General features: G+C 39.3%; 1 protein-coding gene across 3 annotated transcripts in view; it reads right to left on the reverse strand.

The window, feature by feature from the left end:
• AP3B1 (adaptor related protein complex 3 subunit beta 1) overlaps positions 1–26,760 on the reverse strand; it is a 149,861-nt gene that overhangs the window by 77,353 nt on the left and 45,748 nt on the right. For all 3 annotated transcript variants that reach the window (XM_083703427.1, XM_083703426.1, XM_083703428.1), the window contains 9 exons: positions 26,326–26,392; positions 20,642–20,824; positions 12,985–13,143; positions 12,479–12,576; positions 11,752–11,806; positions 11,588–11,659; positions 8,836–8,898; positions 7,767–7,899; positions 806–915 (listed from right to left, as the gene is read on the reverse strand). In XM_083703427.1, the coding sequence (XP_083559553.1) occupies positions 806–915; positions 7,767–7,899; positions 8,836–8,898; positions 11,588–11,659; positions 11,752–11,806; positions 12,479–12,576; positions 12,985–13,143; positions 20,642–20,824; positions 26,326–26,392 (940 nt within the window). The remainder of the gene's footprint in view (positions 1–805; positions 916–7,766; positions 7,900–8,835; positions 8,899–11,587; positions 11,660–11,751; positions 11,807–12,478; positions 12,577–12,984; positions 13,144–20,641; positions 20,825–26,325; positions 26,393–26,760) is intronic.

Here is a 26,760-nt window from a genome sequence, read left to right on the forward strand (position 1 = left end):
ATGATACACACCTCTGGATAACACACAATATAATTTTGATTTTTCAAGTCTAAAGTTTATCACATAAAACATCCAATATACTTCATGTTTTAGCTGAGAGATGGTAGCAACCCCACAGGATCTCAGGTAAAAAACTGGAATTAACTTAATACCCTCAGGTATACATTTTTCCTACTATAAACAGAGTCTAAGTTTTTAATGTTCAAGTCTTAAACAACTGAATCATCCTACCTGGTAATCTTGCTTTGGTTTGATAAAACTGGAAGATTTCCTGGGTCAAATTTAATGTGATTCTTCCACACAATAGTGTAGTTTACACTAAGGTTGCCAGACGTCCCCGTTTCCTGGACAGTCCCCGGATTTACAAATCAATCCCCATACAAAATCAACTGAAGTTGAAAAGTGTCCCCGGATTCATTGAAAAAAAATCTGGTAACCTTAGTTTACACCCAGCAGATTCTAACCCTACAACTACCACCCAGAATGTGGCTACTATGACTTAACCAAACAGATTTGAACTATGGTGATGCTATTATGGCATAAGAAACTGGCTTACATTTACACACACACTCTCTCTCTCTCTCTCTCTCTCTCTCTCTCTCTCTCACACACACACACACACACACACTTAAAATTCTTTACTTGTATTAAAAATGGTGATTTAAGGCTTTACTCCACAAACATATCCACAAATATAGTCAAGACACACTTTGCACCCACACACTACATCCCAATATTTCTCTGTCAATTCTGGATTCCCTAGTTACTTTGGGTAACTAAGAGGCAGAATGGAATAAATACTCACGGTAATACTGTCCAAGAGCTTGGCCATGCGCTTTATTATTTCGCCATGGTGTGCTGGCTGTGTCTGCAGCAGTTTCTTAATTACAACAACACTTTCAGCAACTACTATTTCTGGTAAAGACAAAGACAATAATAATTTTAAAAGAGGAAAATATTCACATAAAATCAATATCATTTAACACAAATAAATCATTAAAGTATTTAGATGTTTTGAAAATATACTTTGTAAAATCAATACAATAATTTTGTGTGTGTCAGATGCAGATCACTTTCCAAATTTTAACAGATGTCTGTCAAGCAAAATAAAACCATAAAGAGAAGAGGCTTGGCATTCAAAATCTTTATGTGTGTTTTACTACTATGTGTGTTTTACTACTCTTAGTATTTGCATCCTTGCTATATGTGAAGCTCTGATAAAACAGATCTTGAGAAACATACAAAGCAATAGCCATAATCTTAGCTTTGTAATTGCCTGAAAAACTGCAAATATGTTTCGAAACCAAGTCATATTGATTTAGGTAAGCAATGTTCTGAAAATTGTTTTCATCAATTTAGCATCTAATTGTGTAATATCCTTTTCCCTGGTTCTAAAAAATAAAGCACACATGCCATTTAGAGTATACTGATGATGCTCAGGATGTTTGAAATAATAGAGCTAAATAAAGGTGGTAGTTCAAAGATTTACAGGGATGTTATGCAACAAAGTACTTTATTGAACAAGGAATATTCAAAGCTTGATTGAACTAACATACGTTTATAAAAACTAGTAAATCAATCACATTAATGCCAATTCTTAGCCAGGAATTACACTGAAAAGAAAAGGGCAAACCTGACCAAATGTACTATGTTCTTACTGCAGCCTAATAGGAAAAGCAAGACATTTTATTCAATCTTCCTTCCCCTAAACCACATTTAAGTGTGACGAGAACAAGCCACAGTGAACCGTGGGTTTGCACACACTGACACAGCTACGTTTGGAAGCTTCTGCTTATGATTTTCATTAACAGTTTAACAAATTGCCTGAACACTAAAGTATAGTTAATGTTAACTGTTGTTGTTTACACAAGCCAGATTCATAACCTATGGTTTTAAGTTACTAATCACAGGCAAGCCATATTTCAACCAAATCATATTTAAGATTAAGCACAGTCTGTCAGGTTGGACTCCACAGCTGCAGTTAATCTAAACCAGAAGCAAGAGCTTCTGAACTCCTCCTTATAGCTGAACCAGAGGGGGAGGGGACAGGAATATTGGGAGGGAATGTCTTGCCTTGCAGAAGTCTTGCTGTGGCACATTCTTGTATCCATGAATCCATGGCTTATGCATGATGTCCTAACTACTAATCATCTAAGCTTTTACACCGCTTTCTAGCAAGCATTCGTTAATAGTGCCCAATGTTCTCAAAGTCTATCATTTGTATTCTTTACTTCAGATATGGGGAACCACTGACCCTCCAGATGTTGCTGAAATCCAACTCCCATCAGCTCCATTTCCAGAAATATTTTTCTGCATGGACTGCAGTCATCAAATACCCAAATGAGATCATTCCATCAGACATTACTAATAGAACATTGAAATTTCTTTCTGTCTTCCTTTAGAACACACTTTAAAGCTACTGAAGGTATCATATGCCAGGAATAAATTTTATCCTATATTATTTGTTTGCAGACTATAACCCTTTAGGCACTATCTTTTTTTTATTTTCCTGAGAAAGCGAAAGAACAATTGGTCTTACCTGAAGTGGAAATTTAAGACTGGAACGCTGTAGACAATGGAGTGGGTACATCTCTTGTCAGCTGACACAGACAGGAGCAAAAATCTGTAAGTAGGCCTGGCTTCCTCAGTTTTTCAGATTTGCCAAGCAGCCAGGCACTGACAGAGCCAATGAAACAAAAACCAATCCTATCTGCCTACTTCTGCCTTCCCGGCTCAGGAATAAAAGTGAATTGGGGGGGGGGGGGAGACACAGAATTGAAAGACTAAACATAGAGAAGCGCATCCAGAGCAGCCTAGGGCGGGGTCCATGGTCTATGGCATTCCAGTCTTAAATCTCCAATTCAGGTAAGACCAATTATTTTATTTACTTCCTGGAATGCTGCAGCCAATTGAGTGGGACATGCCACAGTGGAGAAAAATATGGGCGGGTCCCAGCTCTGCAGATGCACCAACTATAGAACTTGATGGAGAACAGTATGACTAAAGGCCACATCAGCTGAGGATGATTGGTTCAATGTGTAATGTTTGGAAAAAGTACTAAAAGATGACCAAATGGCCACTTTACAAATATCCAGCAAGGAAGCATTGGCCAAGAAAGCAGCAGGTCAGGTGGCGGCAGACCTGGTTGAATGAGCCAATACCTGTGTTGCCTGGGGCAAATTGAGGGAATCGTACGCCAGGAAAATACAGGCCCTACTCCACCTCACTAAGGCTGTACTAGTGACCTTGGCCCCTTAGGTAGAAGGATGAAAGGATACAAATAAGGAATCTGTCTTCTGGAAGGGTTTCATTCCGTGAATGTAAACTTTGAGAGCTGTGCGGACATCCAAGGACTACCACACCTTTTTCTTCATTCCTTCTGAAGGTGCTTTCCAGATTTCATGTCCAACAGGAGTTGGTTCTTCCCACCTTTTGCCCTAGCCCAAAATATCCGAAGGAAAAGGTGTGGTATTCCTTGGACATCTGCACAGCTCTCAAAGTTTACATTGAGGGTCCGGATGGAGAAGTGGTCCCTGCTGCAATAAGGTGGGTGATACTGGAAGATGGAAGGGCAGAGCCACTGACAGAGTTTGAAGCACCAACAACCACGGTCTTTGGGGCCAGAAGGGGGTTAGATGCACCACTCAAGCCTTTTCCCATCTGATTTTGTGAAGAACTCAAGGAATAATTGATTGAGGGGGAAAGGCTTAGAGCTGACCTTGAGGCTACGGGGCGATTAGGGCATCCCATGCTTCAGCTTGAGGGTCCTGGAACCTTGAATAATAACGTGGCAGTTGGGGACTGGCTTTGCTCGCAAATAGATCCACTTGGAACAGACCCCAGAGAACTTGATGGAATATACGTCTGGCTAGCATCCACTCTCCAGGGTCCAGATGTTTGCGGCTCAGCCAATCTGCCTGATAGTTGTCATCTCCGGCAATACGCTCCGCTGATAGGGAGAGCAGATGGCATTCATCCCAGTTAAAGAGACAAGCAGCTTCCATCTGAAGAGTGACAGATCGAGTGCCACCTTGATGGGTGATATGGGATTTCGCCATGGAATTGTCGGTCCGTATCAGGATGTGGTGTGGACAGAACCGCCAAGCAAAGTGAATGATTGATAGTCTGGCCACCCGCAGTTCCAGCCAGTTGATGGAGTGAGATTTTTCTAGATCCATCCAGAGACCTTGGATGAATTGATTCCAGCAGTGGGCTCTCCAATGCTAGAGGCTCGCATCCATGATAATCAGAGTTATGAAAGGGGAAAAGCGTCTTCTTGGCCTTCTATCCTGCCTTTGACTAATAAGAATTTCCCTTGATTCTATCAGGACATCTTTTAGTGCCCCGTTTCCAAAAAGCTGACTGCCCAAGAAGGGAACGGTGGAAAGCTTCACTTTAGATGCTGTATCAGCATTCCAATTTTTTAACCAAAGAGTGTCTCTAGCTGTTACTTGGGATGACATTGCTATAGCTGCAAAATGCATAGAGTCCATAGAATGCATAGAGTCCATAGTGGTATCTGCCATAAAGGACTGAGCTTTCAAGAGTTTAGAGAAAGTTTGGTATTGTTGGGCAGAATCTTGGGGGGGATTTTATATCAGATCCTCAAGCCACACAATACAGGCCTGGGCACAAGATGTTGCGGTGCAGGAGGCCCTCATAGACAGGGCTGCTGCATCATGGATTTTGCCAAGAGCAAACTCAAGTCTCCTATCCATGATATCATGAAGTTGGGCATCTCCTTCACAGGGAACCAAATGGCGTGAGCAAAGATTCAAAATTGGCCTGTCTACCAAAGTTTTAATATAGGCCATAAATTTTGGGTCTAAGGTATTGGCATTTTACTTAGAATGCATGGAAGAATCTAGTTCTGACTTCGCAATGGCCTTTAACACTGACAGCACCAAATTGGAATTAGAAGAGTTGCGACTATCAGTTGGTAGGGATATATCGCTCTCTGGCTTTGGAGTCAAGGATGATAATCCAAAAGCATGCATAATTTTATGTTTTAGAATGGGAGCACAAACATACAGAGAGAGGCTCATCCTGCACTAATGCACCACTCCTTTCATCATCCATTTCAGTTTCCATAAGGAAGTAGGGTAGGATGAAGAGACATAACCATCATTTCCATCACTGCCCACTAGTGTAAAGGGGTTAGGAGAGGATTCTCCTACATTAGTTCCCACTTGCTGGGGGAAGGAATCTGTCTTTGCTAAGGCCGGTCACTTGGTGGGAAATTTCTAATTGGAGATCAGAAGATAGTGAAGCAATAAGTGCTTCTTTCAACTGCTCAATTAATGGTGCTGGATTGGTAGATTGAGGGTTTTGTACCCCTTGACCATTATCCTTGGGAAATCCTAAAAATCCTGATTGAGAGGCAGATAAGCTGATGTTAAGATGTCTTTCACCAGTAGGTGGTAGCAAATGATTAGCATTCACATGGCCAACATTGCTTTTAGGTAAGGGGGACTGCACTGTAGTGGAGTCCTGAGATTGAGGAATAGGTGTAGGGGAAGGGCGTTTTCTATGAATTGGGGGGCGAGGCTTGTTGTGTCCTCCAACCTTGGAAGGTAAGAGGTGTTAAAGTTTTTGCTTGGTTTTCTTTGGAGGTGGTTCAGTCACACCTTGAGAGGGCTCCATAGTGGAGAACAAGATGGATACATTCTCTCACAATATTGATAGCAGTGGAAGCCAGATGGGCACACAACTCCTTACGCTGAATTGTGGACCACTCCATCTTCACTTTTAAGGTGAACCGGGAGGAATTAGCCAGCCTCAGACCTCCGATGCCACTACTGCAGACTATGGGGGAAGGCAGTGTGACTCAGTCAAGCTCCACACATACTCTCTCCATGTCACTTAAGCGAACTGGAGGAGGTTAACTCTGGAGGTTGTATTGGTAACAGGCAAGCACTGCATCACCAAACAAAGTGGACCAGGAGGCAATACTACGAATGGTGTAAATACCCCTCTCCCTCTGCTGTACCACAGACCCGGAGCGCAGTAGTAGGACCATGGAGCACACACAGAGACACACTAGATTAATAAAAGGCAGCTGCACACCTACACAAATAACAAAGGAAATAAATGTGACCCCAGAAATTTTGTGGCGGGGAAAAAATAATGTCTGAAAGAAAAGCTTAGAAAAAAAGAAATGCTGCAGCGGTGTGTTGAAATCGAAAGGAGGTGGCAATAGACAAAGTGGGCAGCTGCCATGCACTGCAACAGCAGAACAGAGACAACCAAGTAAGGGCACAAAAACAAACAACAAGAATAAAATGCATTAAAGGCAGGAACAAAGAAAAGGGTTGTAAGTGCCTTTTTTTAAAAAAAAAAAAAAAAGGAGGGGGAAAATGAAATCCCAAGGAATAGAAGGGAAGAACTAGTAGAAAAATAAGGCCAAGGAAAAAAATCAGAAAACTAATAACCAATAAACTTAGCTAGTCAGTAGAGCTGAGGAGGAACGTTCTGCCGCGTCAGGTAGGAAAAAAAACTGAGGAAGCCGGGCCTACTTCTCACAGATAAAAGCTTTGCTCCTACCTGTGTCAGCTGACAAGAGATGTAGCCACTCCATTGGCCACAGCATTCCATTAAGCAGGTAATAATTGCTTAAACCTGAATACTACTGGTCAGGAAGAGAAATAAATCCTTTGTTAAAATTCTGGTATGGAAGGTGAAGAACTGTTCCAACCTATGTTGGAACTTAGCCAACACTGCTCCTTTGCAAAGCATCATCAGGAGGCTTTCCTGAAAGAATGGGGGGAGATGCTTAATCCTAGTCCTGCCCTTTGCTTTTCTGTGGCAACTCCCATCCAAGATGCTTTCCTACAACTTTGGTTCCAGACCAATAGTTGTAAGAGAGTTGCAGGAGGGAAGCAGCTGGTGGGGGCACGGTTAAACACTTCTTTCTCTTCTCCCTTTTCAAATCTGCCCCTCCGGAAACTGCATGTCAAGGGAAAAGTGACACCTGATATAAACTCACAATGGAATTTTTAGTTTTGCCTGAACTATATGCTAGATTCAAATGTTTAACTATATGCATACAAATAAATATGTGGATTGACTTCCAAGTAAAGCCAAGCACCCATCAATCCAGGTGAATATACTGATGACATTCCACTTGCAAAGCAGTGGTAAAGGCAAAAAATGGGTACCAGGGATTTATTTTGGCACCTCATGAGATTATAAGCAGACCTAATTTCCTTATGTTTTTCCTTCTATAAGATTTAATGTTGTTTTTTGAGAAATAATTACACAGTACTGGCTTAGCTTTTATGCCTGTTTGAATTTCCCCTCTTTTGTATATTAATATAGAAGAAAATAAACGATGAAGCATGGACAACTTTGTTGGCGGCAGTCCTAAACTGTTTGATATGCTATCTTATTTAGCCACTTACAAACATAAAAACCCCACATTTCCCTGCTTGTAGCACCCTCTGCAGTACAGCCACTTTAATGCAACTGGGGAAAAAACATCACAATGCTCTGGATGAAGACAACATTCTACAAATTTTAATTATAGTACTTTAAAATATTTCAGATATCAGTATCAACTGTATACTGACAGCAATCCATGCTGATAATTAAAAAAGGAAAGAATTTTAAAGAATTACAAACAGGAACTATAAACAATGCCACTGTTTATTCAGAGCATGTCATTTAGGACAAACACTATACTGTTTTTATCTGGTTCTATCTGGGAATACTACCAGAAAATACAAGCTGCCAGTCACTCAAAATACAAAATAGAACAATTAACTTACCATCCCTGTTAGACAGCAAACACACTAGGCCGTTAAGACATGTGTCAGTCACTTCCGAGATGTTGGTTGCACATCTGCCTATTGCCTGAATTGTAGCTGCAGCAAATTGTTTATCTTGGCTTTTCACATAGGTCTGAAGAAAATAGGAATTTCAGTCTTCAACACATTGGTCCCATCAGTTAAAATCTTTAACAAACCTATCCTTCCCTTTGGAAGCTACCTTCAGTTTTTTAAATTAGCGAATGTGAATGATATAGAAATAGGGCAACAGGCTATCTTTAGTTACCCAATGCCAGAAGGGATTCAGCCACCATGTATATTAGTAGTGGTAACAACTCAAAGCCAGTGATTAGTTTGAGTGCAAGAACAGCATGGTTCATGAATAGTTCTCAGAAATATTTCAATTCCGTTAACTTGCTGAATCCAACTAAGAACAAACAAACAAACAAATAAATGGCGATAGTGAAACAATTGCTGCATGTGAAGATGCGAAAAATGGGTTCTTTGGAACACCACAGATGTTCCAAATATAAATATTATATACCAGTATGTTCTGAAACAACCTATCTTGGGTCAAGAGCAATGTGAGTCAATCAAAAAATATAATCAGAACTTAAGACAACTCCTTTCTAGAATACTAGTATCTAGGGAGCTTTTGCCCATCTGCAACTTGTAGCAGAATCAAGCTGATTTACAACAAAATACAAACCATATTTTGTGTTCTATGGGTGATATTCACGATTACAAGTGGACTTCCCCTTACTACCTGCCCCCAGCCCCTGTAACCTCCCATGCACTTTCAAAGTATGCGTCAGAGGGTTGGACAACCCTCCATAACAGATCTGGGGTGCACATGGGGCTATAGGTTTTAGAAAAGCAAGAAGTCCCATTACACAACTGGAAAACCACTGCACAGTTGGGCAGGCATCACTAGATAAAGTTTCAAAACCTTTAAAATAAAAGAAAGGAAGCTGTTTTTCTAATGGAAAAATCTCGAATCAAAAAATCTCGAATCAGCTTAAGCATATGCTTCAAGTGATGTTTCATAGAATAAGAATGATGTACAAACCTGAAATTCTCTGAGAAGAGTTGAAATGTTGGCCTCATTTGCTAAGTTAGTTAAGATTTCAAGCTAAAAGAGAAAAGAATCTGATTAGGAAAACTTGGAAGAATAAGGAATGTTTTCTACATTGTGAACAGTTCTGAATTACAAAACGAAAAGCCCTCATCAAGTTGAAGGTTGGAAAATAAATCACCATTAATTTTTAATAAGAGAACTGTTGTCAGGATTAAAGGAATTGATTTGAAAGCTGTATGTTAGCTCATATAATCCATATGGATTGTAAGAACTCCTAACATGCCCCATGCCTAAGGCAATGTTCTGAAGCTTCTATCCAGGTGTAGAAGAGAGGCCTTTTCTGAAGTTGGAAAGAGGAGCTAGAAAAATAAACACTAAGCCTGTATTATATAACGCTTCAGGAGTTGGGAACCACCTCCCTGTTGGCCTAATTAGGCCTGCCATACTTCCCTATATGGCCTGAAAGGCTGTTGTGGGCAAGCCACACTCACCTGCCCGACACCTGAGTAAGTCTCTACCCCACTCTCCAGTTTTAAGCTGCTGTGGTGTTGGGACTTTTCCTCAGACACTGGAATCACTGACCCATAGTGCCTCCATCTTGGCAAGATTCAGGTATGTTCCCTCATCCATCTCACCACTGCATCCAGGTGCTAGTTCATGGTCTGTACTGCCTCTCCCAATTCAGATGTTAGGGAGAAATAGAGCTAAGTATGATCAACATATAAATGACATCTTGCCCCAAATCTCCCCATGACCACTCCCAGAAGCTTCATGTAGCTATTAAATAACATTGGGGATAAAATGGTGCCCCAAGGCATCCCATAGCGTATTTGCCAGAGGGCTGACAATGCTACTCTGTAAACTCAGCCTTGGACCAGAACTACTGTAACACAGTACAGTGATACCTTGGGTTACAGACGCTTTGGGTTACAAACTCCGCTAACCAGGAAGTGGATGCTCCAGGTTAAGAACTTTGCCCCAAGATAAGAACGGAAATTGCATGCCAGCAGTGCAGTGGCAGAAGGCCCCATTAGCAAAAGCACGCCTCAGGTTAAGAACCGTTTCAGGTTAAGAGCGGACCTCTGGAATGAATTATGTTCTTAACCCGAGGTACCACTGTATCCCCAATTTCCATTCCTTGCAGCCAGTCCAGGAGGACACCATAATGAATGGTAATGAAAGGTAAAGAAGCAGAAGCAGGGTCATATGCCTCTTGTCCCACTCTCAGCAAAGACCAATTCAAACCAGATTCAAAAAGGTCTAGATAGGTGACCTTTTACACTGCCTTCCCTAGGAAGCAGATCTTTGCCACTGGTTCCATACCAACTTCTTTAGGAGTGGCTCTCTCAAGGCAACAGGGGCCACCCCTTCACGTTATGAAGTGTTAACTACATTCTGGACTCAAACAGTCAAACACCCTTTGTGAGATCCAATAAGCCAAAAGGGACAAGAATCAATAGGGTCTATGGCTGGGTGAATAGCCACAAGCACCCTGTCAACCTCATCTGGCTGCATAAGCTGAAACCTATTCCACAACGCATCATCAGTTGTGGCGCTGGGTACCTGACTTGGAACTGAAGAGTCAAGGTCACTCTGAAGTTGAGAGACTTTAGACTCAAAACATGTTAAGTCATTATACTCTGCACTCAATTCACAATTTCACATCTGCATTTCTAGTGGTGTATATATATATATAAAATATACAGAAATTAATGTAATCCCAATCTTTCTAATAACTAATTACGGAAGAAAGTTGTTCTCTTTTCTCCTGCTACATCATTCTTTGCTTCCTATACAGTAGATCAGGCTTCCTCAACCTCAGCCTTCCAGATGTTTTTGGCCTACAACTCCCATGATCCCTAGCTAGCAGGACCAGTGGTCAGGGATGATGGAAATTGTAGTCTCAAAACATCTGGAGGGCCGAGGTTGAGGAAGCCTGCAGTAGATTATTTAAACAAATTACATGTAACAATTTACGTTTCTGTCCTCTTTGACATTAGTAGAGATTAATTAAATGCAGATCTTTTACTTATTGCTTACTACAAATTGCACTAAGGTTCTGCATTAAAAAAATAAAAATGTCTTCCTTTTAAAGACTCAGCAAGCGATTTTATACTTACTAGAAAGCAAGCCCTGTTCAACACAGGTTTTCCTGCTAATTAAACATGTGCAAGAGTATACTATCTACAGTTTAAATTGTTCACAACACAGAGCACCGTATATACTTGAGTATAAGCCGACTTTTTCAGAACATTTTTTATGTTGCAAAAGTCCCCCTTGGCTTATACTCGAGTGAGGGTCCTTTTGGGCTGCTCCTTCCTCCTCCTCCGCCTTTGCCACTGTCGTTGGCGGCAGAGGAGGAACGAGCAGCCCGAAAGCAGCCCTTTTGACTACTCCTTCATTCTCCTCCGCCTTTGCCGCTGTTGGCGGTGGAGGAGCGAGCAACCCGAAAGCAGGTTTGTGGTGTGGTGAACTGGCTTATACTCAAGTCAATAAGTTTTCCCAGTTTTTTGTGGTAAAATTAGGTGCCTCGGCTTATATTTGGCTCGCCTTATACTCGAGTATATACGGTATATTCCTCATAATATTGCTCAAGATAAAATTTCTAAAGAAATGAGTTGGAATTTTGCTTTTTTTGTTTTAGTATTACAAAAGTGTTATCTTAAGGTCAATGCTGAGGAACAATTCATCCTATTAAGAATAATTAGTGTATTTAATATAAATATAAAATATAAAACCATACCTTTAATGTCTTGATCATAGTTGGATCAGTTGACCTCACGTAGAAACTCTTCAAGTAAGGCACAAACATGCCCTGGGGAGGGAAAACACAAATTAACAATATTTAGTAATTATACTGAGGTTAAAATGTAGCAATTTTGAAGTTATGTATTCAAAACGTCAAACCTTGTGTTGGATTGACATCGTTGCTATATTCTGGAGAACAATGTACTGTACTTCCCTAAAAGTCAACGTTAGATAATTAATATGCATAACTCTCAAGCACTGCTCTATTAGAAACATTTTTAAAGAGCTAGATTCAAAAGTAAAGGTTATTTAAATTCTTAGAATGCTCTTCAAAATGATTTTGAAGATATGTTATATAATGGAATATCCAAGTTCTTTCTTTAAAGTACTAAATGGGTTCAGAGTTATTGCAAACACTGCCAACATTGGTGGAAATGAAATCTGGTACACTCCTTTGAGAACCTTGATTAAACCCATATAGTCAAAGTAAATTTACAGAAGCATACCTGGTTTCATTTCATTTTAAAAAGCCAGGATAGGTGTATGTAGAGAACTAACATGAGAGAATGGTGGCAGGAGAGGGAATGCATAAATCCTGAAGCTTAATCTTTAAAACCTACTTCCATTGTATGCTTGTGCCAGATCTTGATTTTGAACCAAATTTATACCTCATGAATGTACACTATCCTTCTTTTCCAGTGAGCTTTATAACATTGAGCTCATTAAATACTATTAACATGTTTCAGATTTTGTAAATATTGATCAAATCCATGTATGAATAATGAATACCTAAATTACTGTTATACAAACGAAAACCAGTTTACCCTTTCATAACTTTTTACCAGCCACTGTTGGAAAAATCAGCAGAAAAGTATGTTTGATTTACCTGTTACTACGAAGTAAACGTACTAATGATTTAGCAACAATCCCAGCTTCAGATTTCGGTGCTACATGCCAATAAAGTTGTGCAATTGCCATCACCACCTGAAAAAATGACAAGTCACCTCCTTTCATCTGGTAATTACGCTTTTCTTTCACATAGCATAAACGTATTTGCATACAGAAATCTTTAATTTCTTATGTTCCTTGAAGCAAAAGAACATATTCAAAGACATCAGGTATTACATTATTTTCTCTGAATTATAAGCAGCTTTCTTAGCAGATGAAAAAACAAGTGTAGGGAAAAAAGCTAGCTTCAAGGTCCAACCCCCCCCCCCCCCCAAAGCTTTAAAATATACTAAGCCAGAATACATGGCAAGGTAAGCCTGCACGTTACATGGTGGTTATGTTTGGATATCTATTGTATTCAGTACAGACTACTTTCAATGGCTAAATTAAAAAACACGGCCTGGCTTTTAAAAACCCCAAAGACATTTATGAAGTTACTCTTACGGCAGCATTCCGGCTTTGTAGTAAAGGCTTTGTATTTCGTATAAGCAATCGGTGGTCTGGGTCCATAGAATAGGGCTTGTTCGCTTCCGGATTTTTCTCTTTCTGCTCTTCTTCAGATCCATAGAAATTCTTCTCACTATACTCTTCCAGAATTCCCTCCTATCAAAGGTAAGAAAAACACATACAAGCATACATATTGCTTTACTTTTCACTTTCAGGTAGCACCAAAAACATAAATAGGATATGTCACCTTCTAAATTTTGTTTAGCATATTTTGAATTTGAACTACAGCTCAAATTTCTGAACAGATTCCTGGTAAACACTGTTTCTTTCTCAGAGCCTGAAAAAAAAATCTATTGGCTGCCTGGGCCTCTGTAATTCAGCTGACCAAGCAAAAGCTCAATAAGCAGTATGTCTATATACTAGAATAATAGGAGGAGAACCATAAATCAAATATAGCACGGAACCTTAGAGATCAATCAGTGAATCTTCCAGGATACAAAATCTATTCCCCCAAACAGACCCATACTTTCATATACACTTAACCACCCATTTCCCTGGGACCATCAAGAGACATTACGAGTTCACATAAAATAACAGCCTGATTATTTGGCATGTTATAAAAAGTATATGCTAACTTCAATGTTTTCAAATATCATACTGCAGAGACAAAAGATTCAGAGAGTAATGGTTTGGTGTTGCTTTCTTAAAGACTACAAGGATGTAAAATTATTGTGCCCAAGTTACTCTATTCAAAACTCAAAAAGTATCTGTAGAATCTAAAACTTAGAGTGTAACTACTAGGTGAACAAAGGGTGCCCTAAGCTTCTTTTTAGTCATCCTGGCTTTGAAATGGAGAGCTTTATATACTGTGGGTAAACACTAACTACAATTAGTAAAAATGCAGGACTCAGCATTACTAAGACATTGGCTGCTCTGGGCCATTCTTATAGTATTCCACATGCTTTTAAGTTGTACACATTTTTTTTCCTTTGGTATTAGCTATTTAGGGACAGAAACACCATAGACCAATATTTCCCAACCTTTTTCTGACTGTGGCCCCCTTCCAACCTTGTTTCCTTCCTGTGCCCCACCATGGGCATATCCAAGGGGGGTGGGGGGGACAACTGTCCCCCATGAGTAATAATCAAGACAAATCAAGACAAATCTGAGGTTCTATCCCCCCCCCCACAAAAGCCTTCCCTCCTTAACAAAAACCCTGCTACGCCCATGCCCCCTCTTGTTCTACTGGTAGAAAGTAGCTATTTAAATGTTTTGTTTGTAAATATTTTTATTTATAATTTCTATAATTTACACAAAATACAAGTACATAAAATAATAGAAACATAATGAAATATTGTTGAAGCAGAAAAACATAGGAAACTCTGCTAAATCATCAATGGCAGATGGCCATCCAACCTCTGCTTAGAAATCTCCAAGGAAGGAGAGTCCAGAACCTTCCGAGGGAGATCCATCTTCCATGTACAGTATTAGAAAAAGTAAACAACACTTATTTGACCCCAGTTATTTGACACAGAGGGGGAACCTACAGTCTGTAAGTTCTGTATATATGGGAGAATTTTAAAAACAAGTGGTGCTCACTGACCTAGTGCAAAAAGATAACATCATCTGAAGGAGCCCTGGCTGCCTAGATAAAACACACACCCTTACCTGGGAGTAAGACCCACTGAACTCAGTGCAGGTTTCGTCTGAGTAGTTATTTACAAGTTAGCAAGTTTGCAGCACCAGATGACCCCACTCAGCTACGTGCTGGGGTGGATTTCACCCCGTGCCAACGCTGCCAATGGGTCCTGCACTCCTTGGCAACATCCGAAGGCTGTAATCTGCTAGGCGCTAGGGTGACTTGCACCCTGCACCTTGCAGAGTCAGGACTGGCCTGCCACCAAGCCCAGCACTGGCGGCAGCAACAAGCAGCTCCAGCTCGCCCAGCTCTTCAAATTGCCACCCCACCACTGCACTTACCTGACCTGGAGGTTCTGGATCGCAGAAGGGATTTTCTGAAAATACTACCATACAATAAGTGCAGGTGGAAGTTAAAGAATACCCTTCACAAATGGTAAATGCAAAATGTGAAAACTTTGCAAAGATGCTTAGGCATGTTTCCTGCTGTGCAGCATCCATTAAGAATTCACTGTATTGTTAACTTACAGTCCAATGATACAACATCTACTTCAGAAGCCTCTTTGTGCTTAATGGGGCTTTCTGCCAGGTAAATGGGTACAGGACAGCAACCTCAGAGTTTAGGACTGTTATGAGGGAAAACAGGGCACTTGTGATTTTAACAGCTTTATCTTCACTCGGGAGATACTCAGCAATGGGCCAGAGGTCTGTATAATCACTGCAATAACTGAATTCATGAGTAAAATTTAACGCACAGTGCTAGATGTAGTTAATCACCTTTTTTGTTACCCACTGAAGGCAAAGTTGCCAGGCAAGATTTGAATTCTTATCCCAACAATTATACCAACCGCTAATGGTTCTGTGTAATTAAGCTTGGAACACACATTTTAAAATCAACAGCTAATGAACTGGTGAACTTGAAAGACATGCTTTCAAGATACTCATTTATATGAAATAAAAGCTAGAGTGTTTACACACTAAATATTTTAAGTCTTATATCAGTATGACTAGCACTACTGTACTATCACAAAATCCTAATAGGGATGTGAATCTTTATTCTTTTGTAAGAATGAAGATAATAGGGCTTGTACCAAAATTAATACACCGTAAACTATGATCTTCCTCTATGTTTATTGGTGGGTCCCTTTACCTGTTGAGGTACAAAAAATAATTCAAAATTACTAATCCTGCAAGAGCAGAACATTTAACTTGGGGAGGAGGAAATATACTGCTCTGAAAAAGAAGGTAAATTCATAAAATAAAAATGCAAATATGCATTTTAACATTCTTGAATGTATTAATCTGAAAGGTTTAATTTCCATTTTCCTGCATCAGCTTTATTTATAAAATGTCGTGCCCTATAAATATGCTGTTATTTTCTATAGTCAAGCACCCCCTTAACAAATCTTCTCATTAATATGTAAATTTAAAGTCAATCGGTCTTCTCCCTGACAGCACCATGAATTCCTAGTGCACTGTATAATCGGTTTTGACTTGGCAACCACTATTTATCAAAGATGTCAGTTAGAAAAATTATGGAAAATGCACTGCAATTGATATGACTGCAATATACTTTGTCAACAGTTAATTGTTCCTCAAATCATACATTTACATATAAACAGTCTAAATACTGATCTATAATGATGCAAATAAACTAAATTAAAAATCTGTTCTACTACACAAGAAACCTTGTTATGTGTTTATTTAAGAACCTATTGAAAAAAGCATGGAGACCTGCTGATTTCAAAGAGGTTCTCCTTCTATTTTAGCAATTAAATTAGCAAGAAACCAATCTGGTTTCTGAACTTTCTTGCCCTGTGCAGACATAATACTGCCAATCTCTTAATCATGGTTAAGAGACCGAGTGGCTCCCAGGTTTACAAACACAATCCTATTTCTTTGTCAGTTTTAACTGTGCTGTAGTATTACATATGGACTGGTACTAATCTGGGCTACCACCAGTGCAGTGGTAATGAATACAACACTAAAGGAGAAGCAGCATGTAAACCACTTGCAGTTTCTTAACAACATTTATGAGTTTGGACACACTGCAGTTGTGCTGGGCCTCTATCAGGCAGCATTTATGAGTGAGCAGCTAGTGATATTGCCTGTTTTTAAAAACTGCAATACCTTGTCTTCCTTGTGGCAGCAAAAGCTAAAAATGTGCCCATGCCCACAAAATGGTACAGAAAGAAACAAGGATTTGAATGAAAAGTGAGATAACCACAATAAATATTCCAATAGCAACAAAAATACAACTTCATTTGTTGCAACTATTATGAAGGTTTGGGGTAAGATATGAAATGCTGTTGTGGCAATTCATCTAAAACTCCTTCACAACTGAAAATTTTAAAAAGTGGCTGAAACAACAAACATGAATTATTTTCTTTCACTGCAAGTCCTATCGAATCCAAGAGATGGAATCCTCTTATCAGTAACTAGTGATGGGCAATGCTGATGGCAGCAATGAACATTATGAAAATCTAATCTACTGCATTATTTGCTTCAAAGTTATCAAATAAAAACAGAATGATAAAAAAATTCCAGAGGTGACTGAATCATTGAATGAATGCTATTCATCTCCCTCAAGCACAATAATATTCCTGTACAGAGTATGTTATTAGAAGTACACTAAAGAAGAAAAGAAAAAGACATCTGGATATGAACAGGAATGTTAGTGTGCAGGTTAAACAGCTAAAAGATCTTGTTTCACATGTAACTGGAAGCAGCATTGTCTTTTCTGTTCTGACTAGACTGCCTTTATCAATCCAGGTCATGAAGCTATCTGCACTACATATCATAATTTTGTGGAAAAAAATACTATGTACATAGGAAGGGGAATGACAAATGGGAAGAAAGACTTCAGGATTGCACCAATCTCATCGCTGCTGAACCTGTTTATCATGAATACAGCCACACACAGCCTTCCAGTCAGCAAAGGAAGTTACAACTTCCATTAACTGGATAACCCATTCTTCAAGGTCATCCCCAAAATGAAGATGGGTGTATAGCATTAATTGATCCCAGTGAGACGCTGATATAGTCTCCAGAAAATGGCTTGTATATGCTGGCTGAAACTTATATACAGTGGTACCTCGGGTTACATATGCTTCAGTTTACAGACTCCACTAACCCAGAAATAGTACCTTGGGTTAAGAACTTTGCTTTAGGATGAGAACAGAAATCAGGCAGAGGCGGCAGCGGGAGGCCCCATTAGCTAAAGTGGTGCTTCAGGTTAAGAACAGTTTCAGGTTAAGAACGGACCTCCGGAACGAATTAAGTACGTAACCAGAGGTACCACTGTACTCTAATGGGCTCTAAACTGGCAATGAGTGACCAGAAAAGATATCTGTGGTAAATATCGCAATAAAAATGTCAACAGATGTAAAGTTTGTAAAAAAATTCTATTTTAGGACTCATCAGGAAAGGGATTGAAAATAAAACTGTCAATGGCCTTCTTAAATGCAGTAACTCAATAGTGTGACCTGGGAGTTTGATGGGTGTGGGTGTGGGTGTGGCTGGAATGTGGTTTGTTTGGTTGTTGTTGTTGTGTTGCTTTTGTTGTTTTTAAGGGATGGCATCCAATTTCGTTGCACTTGTGCAATGTTGCACTTGTGTAATGACAATAAAGAATCTATCTATCTATCTATCTATCTATCTATCTATAGCATAATATTATACTAATCTATGGTAATCTTTTAATAGTATATGCAGTTCTGCTTGCGGCACCTAAAAAAGAATATTGTAGAACTAGAAAAGGTTCAGAAAAGAGTACCTAGAATGATCAAGTGGAATTATGAGGAAATATTACAGTATGAATGCACAAACCCAATCTGATAAAAGTGTCCTTTATTCTTGCCTATATGAAACAAGTCAAAAAGCTAAACATTAATCCATCATCCATTGAATCATATACACACTAGGGGCTGCCACCACAGCTTGCTCCACCTACCAACCCCACCTACCTCCTTGCCAACAGCCCTTTCCCCCCACATGACCAAACACACTCCCTTTATGCCTCCGCCATGCTCACCAACCCTCCTTTGAAAAATTTGGGGGAGGTGATTCACAGAGTGGCTTGCTAAACTGCTGTGTGAAGAGCCTCCCCTGCTCCATTATGCCTTGCTGCAGATGTGTTTAACAGAGGGGACAGCAGTACACATTGCCTCCACTCTCCCTGGGCCTGCCTGCTGGTGTGGCCACCAATATGGCAGACGATGACTACAACCTTACATTGTGTGTGTGTGTGTGTGCGCGCGCGCGCAAAAGTTCTACTCTGCCAACAGGAAAAAAATATTATGGTGTTGTACAGCATACAATTACATTCCATAAACACTGTATAACCTCCTGTCAACCTTTGGGGATAAAGCAATGGAAAAACCCAATCCAAGTGTCTGCACACAACATGTAGGCTAGGACATGTGATGCTTAGAAGAAGCCTTTCAAGCAATATATGCAGAAGATAAAATACCACACATGCCAACACAAAAAACAGTAACACACATAACATTATCTTGTAGTACTACAAGTATTACTAGGGGATGGAATTTAACATACAGTGGTACCTCAGGTTAGAGCCCATTAGAGTACAGTGGTACCTCTGGTTACGTACTTAATTCATTCCGTAGGTCCGTTCTTAACCTGAAACTGTTCTTAACCTGAAGCACTACTTTAGCTAATGGGGCCTCCCGCTGCTGCCACGCCGCCAGAGCATGATTTCTGTTCTCATCCTGAAGCAAAGTACTTAACCTGAGGTACTATTTCTGGGTTAGTGGAGTCTGTAACCTGAAGAGTATGTTACCCAAGGTACCACTGTATAAGTGTAGGAAATACAAGTTTATGATGGCATGGGAGCAGTAATAGAATGATGGTAAATCATTTCGCGGGGACGCAGGTGGCGCTGTGGGTTAAAGCCTCAGCGCCTAGGACTTGCCGATCGAAAGGTCGGCGGTTCGAATCCCTGCGGCGGGGTGCGCTCCCGCTGCTCGGTCCCAGCGCCTGCCAACCTAGCAGTTCGAAAGCACCTCCGGGTGCAAGTAGATAAATAGGGACCGCTTACCAGCGGGAAGGTAAACGGCGTTTCCGTGTGCGGCTCTGGCTCGCCAGATGCAGCTTTGTCACGCTGGCCACGTGACCCGGAAGTGTCTCCGGACAGCGCTGGCCTCTGGCCTCTTAAGTGAGATGGGCGCACAACCCCAGAGTCTGTCAAGACTGGCCCGTACGGGCAGGGGTACCTTTACCTTTTTAAATCATTTCGCATCTGAAAATGCTCTCACCAGTTTTAAAATGCAGAAAGCCAGTACAACTCAATCTGACAAACAATCCAATATAATCAATAATCCATTAAGTAAGCCTTGTATTTAACAAATCGCCTGGTAGTAATAGGTGACCAAGAATTCCATGCAGATGAGTGGGCTGGCAGAAAAGGAGATCATTTCATTCCTTCTCTACCAACCCACTTTGTTACTGTGCTAAGCATGAGGAAAGAAGGATCTGTTTGTCCACAACCAGTACAAAACAGAGATAGATCTGTTCTTCTCCAGCAAACCTGCTTGATATAATGGTTTTTTTCTACTTTTTTCTGCAAGATAGTAACTTTTGTGAGCCAAGTTACAAGACTGCACTCATCTTCAAGATCAATCTATCTGCCTGACTGTAAAGTGTCAGAAAGTGTGGCATTGCAAGTGTATTTCCAGAAATACAATGACTAAGACTTCATTTAGAAGATCCAATCAAGCCCATACTAGCTGATGTGGAGAGGAGTTGACTGCTCATTCCCCACAAAAATACTTTCTCTCAGAAATCTACAAAATAATGATAAGTTTATTCATTTTGATACTCCTTGTCTGATGGTCTTGATGTGTGACAAATCATTAACGATGCTAATAAGCAAACTGTTGGATCAGTTGTACAGGCCATCTGAGAGCTACTGATGTACACTCCTGAAAGTGTTTGTTACTAAACCTGCTCCTAACAAGCTAGAAGTATTCAAAGTAACTTTTTAAAAGTTACTTACCTCTTTCCAAGGGCTGACAAACTGCATGCGTGCATATCGAGTCAGCATGTGGATGATGACAACTTGTCCCCATTCCTCCACATCCACCAACAGATTACAGAGTTTTCTGTAGTTCTTGTGAATGAGATCTATTCTGTCTGGACAGACTTCTTCAAATGCCATCACAACACTTCCTGCTACAAGCTAGAGAACAAGAATCAAGCATATAAGAATCAGTAACTCCAATGGACTTATAGGAAGTTTGAAGGACAAGCAGGTTTGTGAGAAATGAAGCTACTCTGTAGCCTTTATTTCATTTTATTTCCTATCTTGTGGAAATGCTCTCCAGACAGTGGATGTGCCACTTTATCTAATTGGCTACATCTGCTTTCTTAATTGTCTGTCAATTGATATGGCTTTATTCTTTGGCAAAAAGCACTTAAAGGTTGGAAGAGCACTTAGCAATCCAGAAGAACTCAGCCATAGAGGACCACTCTTCAGGCAGATGTGTGATTTATTCATTTAAGATTATATACATATAACTGCGTCTATGCCCCTGCTCACTCTGCTCACCAACCCCGCTGCCATTCCTCCCATATTAACCCCCTCAAGCTTCTCCTACCCACCTCATGTAACTATTAAGTTTGCTTTTAAGATTCTGAACCCTATTTCTGAAGCCACTTCTCTCTTCTATTCTGCAGTCCTGCTTTACACCTCTTTTCACCTTCATCCCCATTTCCACATCTCCTCCTTCTTTCTTTTCTGCAACCCCATTACATGCAAACCAACCCCATGGTAACCCCTTGCATCTTCCTCCTACCAATTATGGAGCCATCTCCCCCTCCTTTTCTTCAGACCCGTTCATGCCCCTGCTTTCATCTTCAACCCCCTTCCCTCCTTTTTTGGAACTCCCTTTGCACCCCCATTTTCACTTTCATTTCCTTTTCAACCTTCTCCTTACTTCTTCAACTCTCCCTTGCACACAGATCACTCCCATTTCCATGCCTTATTCACTCTCTCATTGTATAGCCCCCTTGGCACACACAGCTCATGATGATATATGTTACTGTAGCTTTAATATGAATATGAGCTTAAGAGCAAGCCCATCAGCTATCTTGTTCAGTTAGATAAGGTTTAGTTCAGTTGATGGATGTGGTAGGTATAGGGGCGTCCACTTGTTAATATCGCTTCTAAATAACAGCACTGAATCTGAAACTTGAAGACAACACATAGTACCAGGAGTAAAATACATTGTAGGAAGGTACTATGGAATATTTGAGGGCTCTTCATTCTTCAATTCTTTCACACAGTGTTTGAAACTCCCATTGTTCTAGGCACATTTTGCGACAGGGAATCTCATAAATGCAAGCAGTTTTTTAGTTCTGGGGTCTGTACTATGCCTAAGATTTCAGATTAAAATCGCCACTGTTACTCAGTAAATCCCAACCAAGTTCAATGGGGCTTCCTCCCAAGTAAAACATGCATTGATTGGGTACCTGAAAACTTTCTTTTCTTTTCCTTTAAACCCAACATGTTTTGTTTAGGTTTTAGTTGCCTTGTTTAATGTACTTTTAATGCATGATGTGCTTTTAAATTTGAAATATACTAGCCAGTTAGTTATGATGGCTTGAGCAGTACATGTTAAAAGTGTTATATACCTCAGACTCTCACAGTGATGTTTAAAATCAAAACAAATTTTGGAGTGGGATCACTGAAGGACCCATAAGTCTTTGTCCATATAAAAAAAAAAAATTAAATGTTCAGCCATAAATGAGTACTTATATCCACACTAGTGTTTGCAGACTACAGTATTGTCCATATATACCAGAGAAAGCAAGAGATCATATGCCACAGATGGCAAAAAAATGAATATTTACTGTGCCAACCTCTTAAAACATACATAACAAATTCAAACTTTATCTGTCCCCTATAATAATATGTAGTACAAAAAGTACATATTAGCCACATACACTCTCACGTTCCTCTGTCACAAAATTATATTACATCCTAGGATTGTTCAAAGATTAATGAGATTACCTTCGTGAATGATAAGCAGTGTGCCACTTTATTTCAGACAGCCTTAAAAAACCATTTTGAACCTTTTGATTTTTTTATCTACCAATTGTTGCTTGTACAAGAGTTAGCAAAAATACTAGTACTGAAAATAATGCATCTCATTGCCCTGTCAGCTATCAGTTGCAAATATGACATAACCACTTGTCACTGTGTATTGCCTATTATCTCTTCCCACCCCTCCAGCAACTGCTTTAATAAAATTTTGTTTTGTTTCCACCACATGCTATGCAAAATAGCTCCTATGATCAGGCTTCTGTATGAAGCAACTGATATGTATGCAGTTAAGCATGCATGTGAAGCCGCTTTCTGTAAGAAAATTAATGTCACCTTCTAGCAGAGCACTGGGGATCTGCATTTCAACCTCTAAAATTTCCCCAATGATTTAAAGTAAGCAATTAAATAGAAGTACAATTTATTGAAATGGCACTTTTGGAAAAATATTAAATACAACGATATTCACTTGTTAGAGTTTTCCCCTATTTTTTGGTTGACATTTGGTTTATTAGTATGCACCTACGATTACAACTGAAAGAAAACAGCTCAGAATATAGTCTTGCTATTATGCTAAACAAGTTCCAAGTCCTGTGGGGATTTCACAAATTACCAATAACTATAAACGTGACGTTGCATTTATTGTCTCCAGCCCTGCTATGTACTGGTACCTGCTGGTCCCAGCATGTATACAACTCATTCCATAAAGAAGGGAATTGATTATTTGTAAAGGACTAAAGAAAATGCATTATACTTACATTTATTTTCTATATCACATCACTTGTAGGAGGAAAATGTCTCATTGTTGATGTTTACAATCTTTTTCTTTCTACAGTTTTTACAACTATTTACATTAGTTAACACTGCCATTAATTAATATTATCAACATTACCTGACTACATATGAAAGCACGCAAGCTTTCATATAAAATAAAAATATTGCACTTAACAAAGTGCAGAAAGAAGAATTCTTTCTGTCCATTGCCCCTATTTACATTATCTAAACACATACATACACCAAGATCCCACAAACAACCTATAAACCTGCAATTATTTAGCTAAACATAAAAATTCGTAATCATTGTAGCTACAGGTGCTACTTCTCCACAAGAGTTTTAAGGGCAGCGAAATGAAGAATAGTTACTCCTCATTTGCCAATATTCAATTTAAATTTCATATTACCCTAAAATTAAGGCTACACACAGAAAGCTCAGAATGTTGCCTTTTGGCTAGCTAATTACCAGTTAGGCAGAAACTGACATTTCCAAGACTACTAATAGTAAACTAAGGCACTGTTCTTTCTACACCTTGAAAGAGGGTGTACAAATTCAGTAAACACAGAGGTGGGGCAAAATCAATTTGTGTATTTAGAATGGCAGGTCTTTCACAAGGAGTAAGAATCTTCAGCATCCACTTTAAAAAGTTCATTGTATTTATGAAAAGATAGAGATATGAATATTAACTTATTTGTAACAACTCCATCATATAACACTCCACTCCACCCTCCACGCCAGAATTTACAAACATGTTCTGCGCTAAACATAAATGATTAACAGTAAGTTCTTTCCTATTCAAGCTATAATTTGAATTGATCTTGATTCTACATGTTTTTAGACAACAGCACACCTCAAAGCAAATTTCCACTATGCTGGGACCTATCTAAATATTTGGGAAACAGCTGATGATCTTAGTTTATTAAATGTTCAATATCCCATAAAACATTGAATTAAAACAAAATGATTCAATCAAAACATAAAAAACAAAATAAAAAAGGTTTACAGTGACACTGACATACTGAGATGAAAATTAAATAGTTTTTTTTGTGCAAGAAAAAATAAATCATACCTATAAAACTACCAATGAGCTCAACAAATTCAAATACAGCTTTCCATTTATGTATTTTTTATATTAAAGCAATAAACATGGTTCATTTGTCTTTCACTGGTTGCCACGTTTTTCTGTGCTGTTGCTATGAACTTCAGCCATTAGCTGCGCTCCAAGGTAAACTACATGAACCATCAACAAAAGTGACACCCAATCTATGGAGTTCATATTTTCTCCAGATTATCTATGCTAGTTGACAAGCTGGTAATGAAAAAAATCACACTAAGCAAATGGTTCCTCTAATAACAATAAATTTTCTATAAAATTATGAAGGGTACAAAATGTTTCCTTGCATCTATTTTGTCATGAATTCTAATTAACGTTGCAAAAACCTGAGAGTGCTGGGTCATCACAAGAAGTGTATCGAGGTTTGATTGATAATATGGTGCAAGTTGGCCTATGCTGCCAACATTTCCTTCTCTTAAATTAATGGCCATCCCACCTGCCCTAATCATACAGCCCAAATGATATTCCCCTTCTTATTTCAATTTTCTGGAAGCATGGAAGCTGGTAAAGATCAGTCATTTATCTTCTAATAGCTGGATAATAGATCTATCACAATACAGCATCTGCACAAACTCAAGTTATTTTCCCACCACAGCAGTAAAGCTTTTTATCAACATTGAATCAATAACTTTGGAAAATACTAGGTTACCTTTACATCTGTAATCTGAACGCCACACATTACTTCTAGCATATCTGTTAAATATGTTAAAAGAATGCACCTTACTTTGTTCCATTTTCCCAAAGGTAATATTCTAGTTTAGAACACATCAGTAATCTCATCACAAAGTCATCACCAATTCTTCAGCTCATTTTTAACAAGCAAATTATTTGACCTCCCAAGAGTCAGCTGCTACAGATAATCCTATCTAGCCTTCACAGGGCACATGGGCACTCAATTTGCTTCAAAAGAAAGCTGTATTTACACCCACAGCTGGAGACCTTAAAAGCCCTTTGAACATCAGTGAACTAAGAATCTGCTATAAAATAGTGGTGAGATTGTCATCTCACTCCACAACTTTAACATTTTGTGTCTAAGGATGAAAGAAAACCATTTTGTTTCTATTCAAGATTCCAGGGAGCCAAAATATAACAAAGTCCATAGAATGGCAACTTGTTACTTTCCCAACATTCACCTTGGATCATCCTAGGGACTCATATGACAATTTGGATCACAGTGAAACAGTGCCCAGAGTGTTTTTCCTAAAACTGTAAGAGGATGCCATTTTTCTTCTGACTCACACATGTCAATAATCATGGCATGGATTAACAATGAAGATGCTCTCCATACCAGACTGCATACCACGGTGCTATGTGTGGTCTATAAAGGCCAAATCTGCTAAGAAACTAATCTGAACACAGTAGCCTACTCAGTAGCTACCTGGACATTTAGAGTGAGCATCTTTCAAAAGATGCTGTTGCTTCTAGAACTGGTTTCCAGTATTCACACTCAAATAGCTACACAGGGGGAAAGGAAGAAGAAACTTACGACTGAGGAGTTTTTATGGGTTCATTTACATAAGAATTGATCTTAAAATGTCTCTTCTTGGCCTCAGTCCTTTCAGAAAGGACTGAAATATAAACCAAAAGAAATAAGTAAGGCACTGGTAACATGCTTCTCCACCCACAGTGCCAAATTGTGTCTTCTGCCTGTCTAGTATTCTACCCTGTTCAGATTAAAGTACCATAAAGTTACAGGTGAAAAGAAGAGTTTTGATTGCATTACAAAGAAGCTGAATCTGTATTACTTACAGTGCTCTTGTCTTTCAGAAGTTTCTCTATCACTTCAATTAACAGTTCTTTTTGCTCAGGATCAAGGCTAAAAAGTGAACAAAAAGAATTCAGATTCTCTCATTTTAAGAGTGGAATTATGAATTTCACCAAGGCTTATTCAAGCTACTTCTTACTGAATGGGCTGCAAGTCCTGCACACCATCCTTTCAACCCGGTCCATGGAAATAAAATATTTAAAATTCTATTAAGAATATTCTGTCAAGCTGTAGGCTTCATTTCTTTGATTTGCTCAACAGACTATGTTTTAACTATGTTTGGTGCTGTACTAGGTTGTTTCATGGATCTTCTATTTACGGTTGTAAAATGCTTTAAGGATTTTTTGATGGAAAGCAGTCTAAAAATTATTTTAAATACAACAAAAAAATTATGCAAAATGAAATCAAACAATTAATGG

This window comes from Podarcis gaigeae (genome assembly GCF_964106915.1).
Source record: "Podarcis gaigeae genome assembly, chromosome: 11".
NCBI classification, from domain to species: Eukaryota; Metazoa; Chordata; class Lepidosauria; order Squamata; family Lacertidae; genus Podarcis; species Podarcis gaigeae.